This window comes from Lipotes vexillifer, unplaced genomic scaffold (genome assembly GCF_000442215.2).
Source record: "Lipotes vexillifer unplaced genomic scaffold, Lipotes_vexillifer_v1.1 scaffold809, whole genome shotgun sequence".
Lineage (NCBI taxonomy): Eukaryota > Metazoa > Chordata > Mammalia > Artiodactyla > Lipotidae > Lipotes > Lipotes vexillifer.
This window is the reverse complement of record NW_006788521.1, coordinates 1,768,305-1,772,350: the sequence shown is the minus strand read 5'-3', so window position 1 is coordinate 1,772,350 and position 4,046 is coordinate 1,768,305. Positions and strand designations below refer to the sequence as shown.

The following is a 4,046-nucleotide window of genomic DNA, read 5'->3' as shown; positions in this document are numbered from 1 at the left end:
AGTGTCCTGTGTTTGAGGACTGGCTGTGTGTTGGCCGCACAGCTGGGAGGGGGAGAGGGAGGAGGGCAGCTGTAGAGGGGACCGGGAGAAAAAGCCAGAAGGAAAGTTGGCAGCAGCAGTTATAGGGCCACAGAATATAGGAAAACTTTCAGTGACACAGCTGTCCTTGGAGAGTAGCAGGTGAAACCAAGCCGTGGCAACTTTTTCTCTGTACAGGTGGGAGTGGAGGCTGAGGGCTCCAGCCTGGGCTGGGGCTTGGACGTCGGCTCTGGTGACCCAGTGCCCAGTGAGGAGCTGTTAAGAGTAAGTGTGAAGGGTTAAACAGCCTAGTGTCGGGGGCAGGCTTCACGAGGATCCAGGAGGGAGGGACAACAGGGGCGGATAGCAGATGAAAGCAGATTGCCACCGTTGATAACTCTTGCGGCTGATGGTGGGCTCCTGGGACTCACTATACTTTCCCCTCTATATTTGTATATGTTTGGCATTTCCGTCTTCCATCAGTTTTAAGTGAGTCTGAGCCTTAGTTTATAGTCAGGAGCCCCACTTGGCCACTTGCCTCCTTCCCCCGGTAGCCTTCTCCAGCAGGCTCTTTCACAGCAGGTATGCCCATGACCTTCACCTCTACCACCTGGCTCTGCCCCCCACCCCCTTACCCATTACAGAGACCTGCTGGCCTCTTCTCTAGATAGCATTTCACACTTTGGCTTCCAGACCCTTCTCAAAATCCTTCCTACCCTGAGGCGGCCCCCTCCCTACCTCTCCAGACCACTCATTCTGCCTCTTTGGCACCTCTTGCTCTCCCAGCCTCTTGCCCAAGGCTGGGCCCCCACTGGTCTCTCTAGATTTCCCCCGGGAGCACCTCTCTTCTCAGCTGCATCTCGTGCCTCTGTCCCCAGGGCCCCAACCTCATCTCCATCCCTTCCTCTGAGCCCTTGTGCTGAATTCCCACCTAGAAGGCTCCACTCGGCTGCCCTTCTGCTCACTCATCATGACAGGGCTGGAAGGGTTCAGGACTCACTGGATGAGTGGAGCGGGACCCAGCTGGGACTTCCAAGCTGGTGGCATCAGCCAACCCAGCCTGAGGCTAAAGAGACTAGTACACTGCAGGGATGTTTTTAATAAGCGTTAACAATAGGCTGTTTTGGACTAACCTCTCAGGTAATCAGAAAACTAAATTAGAGCAACTCTGAGAATTCCAACAAATTATATTTTTATTATGTACATACATCTAGGGAGATAACATGATATAATGCGCTTTAAAAGACCTGGATTCACATCCCAGCTCTACTCCTAATTAGCTGTGTGTGTGAGCTCTTGGGCAAGTCACATCATGTCACTAAGCCTCAGTTTCCCCATCTTCTAAGTAGGAATACCAGTCTCTACTTGTAGAGTTGTTTTCAGAAATGGAGTGAATGGAACATATATATTTGTCCCCTCCTGCACTGTTTCTTAGCAAGGTGTCTATTTTTAGGGTCCTCCAGGTCCCCCAGGCCCACCTGGCTTACCTGGGATTCCAGGAAAACCAGGAACTGATGTTTTCATGGGACCCCCTGGATCCCCTGGAGAAGATGGACCTGCTGGTGAACCTGGTCCCCCGGTAAGCTGCCGAAGCCATTGCCCCCCCCCACTCTGCCTATGGGGCTTCCTTTAGCCAGGGGGGGTACAGACTGCAGACCCCAGCGCTAAGGCTTATGACAGGGAGCGAGGAGCTAGCTAGCGTTTGTAAACAAATTCCTCCTCGGCTGAAACATTACTAAGACTCATAAGAAGCAGCAGCCAGGCTTCCCTTGTGGCTCAGCGGTTAAGAATCCGCCTGCCAGTGCAGGAGACACGGGTTCGAGCCCTGGTCCGGGAAGATCCCACATGCGGCAGAGCAGCTAAGCCCGTGCGCCGCAACTACTGAGCCTGCGCACCTAGACCCCGTGCTCCACAACAAGAGGAGCCACCACAATGAGAAGCCCGTGCACCACAGCGAAGAGTAGCCCCTGCTTGTCGCAACTAGAGAAAGCCCGCGAGCAGCAATGAAGACCCAGCACGGCCAAAAATAAATAAAATAAATTTATTTTTTAAAAAAAGTAGCAGCCAAGAAAAACATCACCCTACACATTGTTTCGCTGCTTTATCTTAGTATAGGAAATGCAGGCTTGCGTAGAATCTCGGAATCGTAGAGCACCAGTGCTGGGCCCGGGGTGGGAGGCCCCCAGAAACTACCTCGTCCAGCCCTGCCCCCGACTCCCCACAGAAGAGAAAACGCAACCCAGAGAGTGAAGGACGCTCGTCCACAGATGCACAGCCGGCCGTGGCTGAACTGGGGCCAGGACAGTTGTTCTGCTGCTGTGGGCTGACACAAGGCTTTGGACCTACTGGCCTCACCCGCTTGGTCTTCCCAGCCCTGGCCTCCTTTTCCAAAGAGGGTTCATATTTGGTTCTTCTCAGAGATGTTGTGGGCTGATTATCCTTGATGTTCCTCAGGGCCCTGAGGGAAAGCCTGGACTTGATGGAGCCTCCGGCCTTCCTGGAATGAAAGGGGAGAAGGTACGGAGAAGAGGGGGCGGGTTCCGACACGGGGAATCACCAGGCCCAGCCTGCCTCTCTGACCTCTCAGCCTGACCTTGCCTCTGATCCCATCCTGGTCCGCACTGCTGGATGTCTCCCCATCCCGGAGCTCTTTATGCCCAAACCTGCACTCAGCATCTTCCCCTGCCCACTCCTGCATGTCCCCAGCTTCCGTGAATGGCAGTGCCATCCACCCAGCCCCCTGGACTCGAAAGCAGGGTCTTCTCTAACTCCCCCCTCCTCTCCCCTTCCTACCGTGAACCATCTGTTGCCAAGACTGGCCAATCTGATGTCCACCTCTCTTTCCACCCTGACATGACATGACGTTCATCTCTCCTCGCCTGCAGTGTGGCATCAGGCTCCTCGCTGGTGCCCCCTTCTCCCCACCCACAATCCAGCCTCCAGCTACCTGCCCAGTCCATCTTCCTGGAGCAGGCTCTCACCACGCACTGCCCTCTCCACTGAGAAAGCGCCAGCGGCCCCCCGTTGCCTGCAGGACAGAGCCCTCACTACGTGCAGACCTTCAAGGCCCTTCCCGGCCTACCTTTCCAGCTCCACCTCCCGTCGCTCCCTTACACACCTGGCCTCCGGGCCGGCCAGCCAGCACTGCTGAAAGGCTCTGGGCTTGCACAGCCTCCTGGCCCTGGCCTGTGGTTTCCTCTCTGGCCTGTCCTTTCCCTTTTCTCATTCTCAGAAGCCCAGTTCAGATATACCCTCTGGGAAGCTCTCCTGGACTCTGTGAGCAGAAAGTACCCCTCCTTCCTCTGCTTCCCGTTAGCACAGTACTGATTCCGCGGGACCCCCTCCAGCCAGGGTCACTGAAGCTGTTGGCTTACCAGACTGCTCCCAAGCCCAGCCTTACAAGCAGGGTGTGAGCACTGTCTGTGTATCCTTAGAACCTATAGCCCAGGCTTCTGTGAGCAGAGTATGATGCATGAATGAAACTTCTTCAGGCGCCCTTTTCGCCCTCCGTTCCTGAGTCTCACACGCCCTCAGTCTCTCCCTGCTCTGTAAGCCCCTGTAGTCCTCGGTTAAGCCACGTGGTGCTGTGGGGTGGGGTTCCTGCCCCTGCTGCGTTCCCATGTTCCGCAAATGCGGGCAATAAAGATAAGGTGAGCTTCCTTCGAGAGATATAGCCATGAGCTTCACTGGGGTTCAGAGGAGGGAGGGGCCTCCCCTCTGGGTTGGGGACTGGAGGCCTTCTGTGTACCCAACCTGGACGGAGTTTTGGAAAGTGCTGAGTCCCTAGACACCATCCTTGTCACTGAATTTCTAGTTTCCGTCAGCTCTCAGGAGTATTTTTATTGAAACAGTAACTCGATTTTCGTGAAAAGCTCATTTCTCAGAAAAAGAAGAAACAATTGTCAAGCTTTATAGAACTCATTTTACACGTACTGACTGTTTCATAAGAAATTAAATTTTGCAGGAAACATCACAAGACTTACTCTCATCTTCCTTGTTCTTCTTACCAGCTTCCCTGCCCCCGCCAC

The 4,046-nt window shown here is 54.4% G+C and overlaps 1 protein-coding gene across 1 annotated transcript in view; it reads left to right on the top strand.

Moving 5' to 3' along the window:
• Positions 1 to 4,046, top strand: part of COL15A1 (collagen type XV alpha 1 chain) — a 103,718-nt gene that overhangs the window by 60,344 nt on the left and 39,328 nt on the right. Inside the window, exons 13-15 of the mRNA XM_007461650.1 lie at positions 217 to 303; positions 1,472 to 1,597; positions 2,473 to 2,535. Coding sequence (XP_007461712.1) covers positions 217 to 303; positions 1,472 to 1,597; positions 2,473 to 2,535 — 276 coding nt within the window. The remainder of the gene's footprint in view (positions 1 to 216; positions 304 to 1,471; positions 1,598 to 2,472; positions 2,536 to 4,046) is intronic.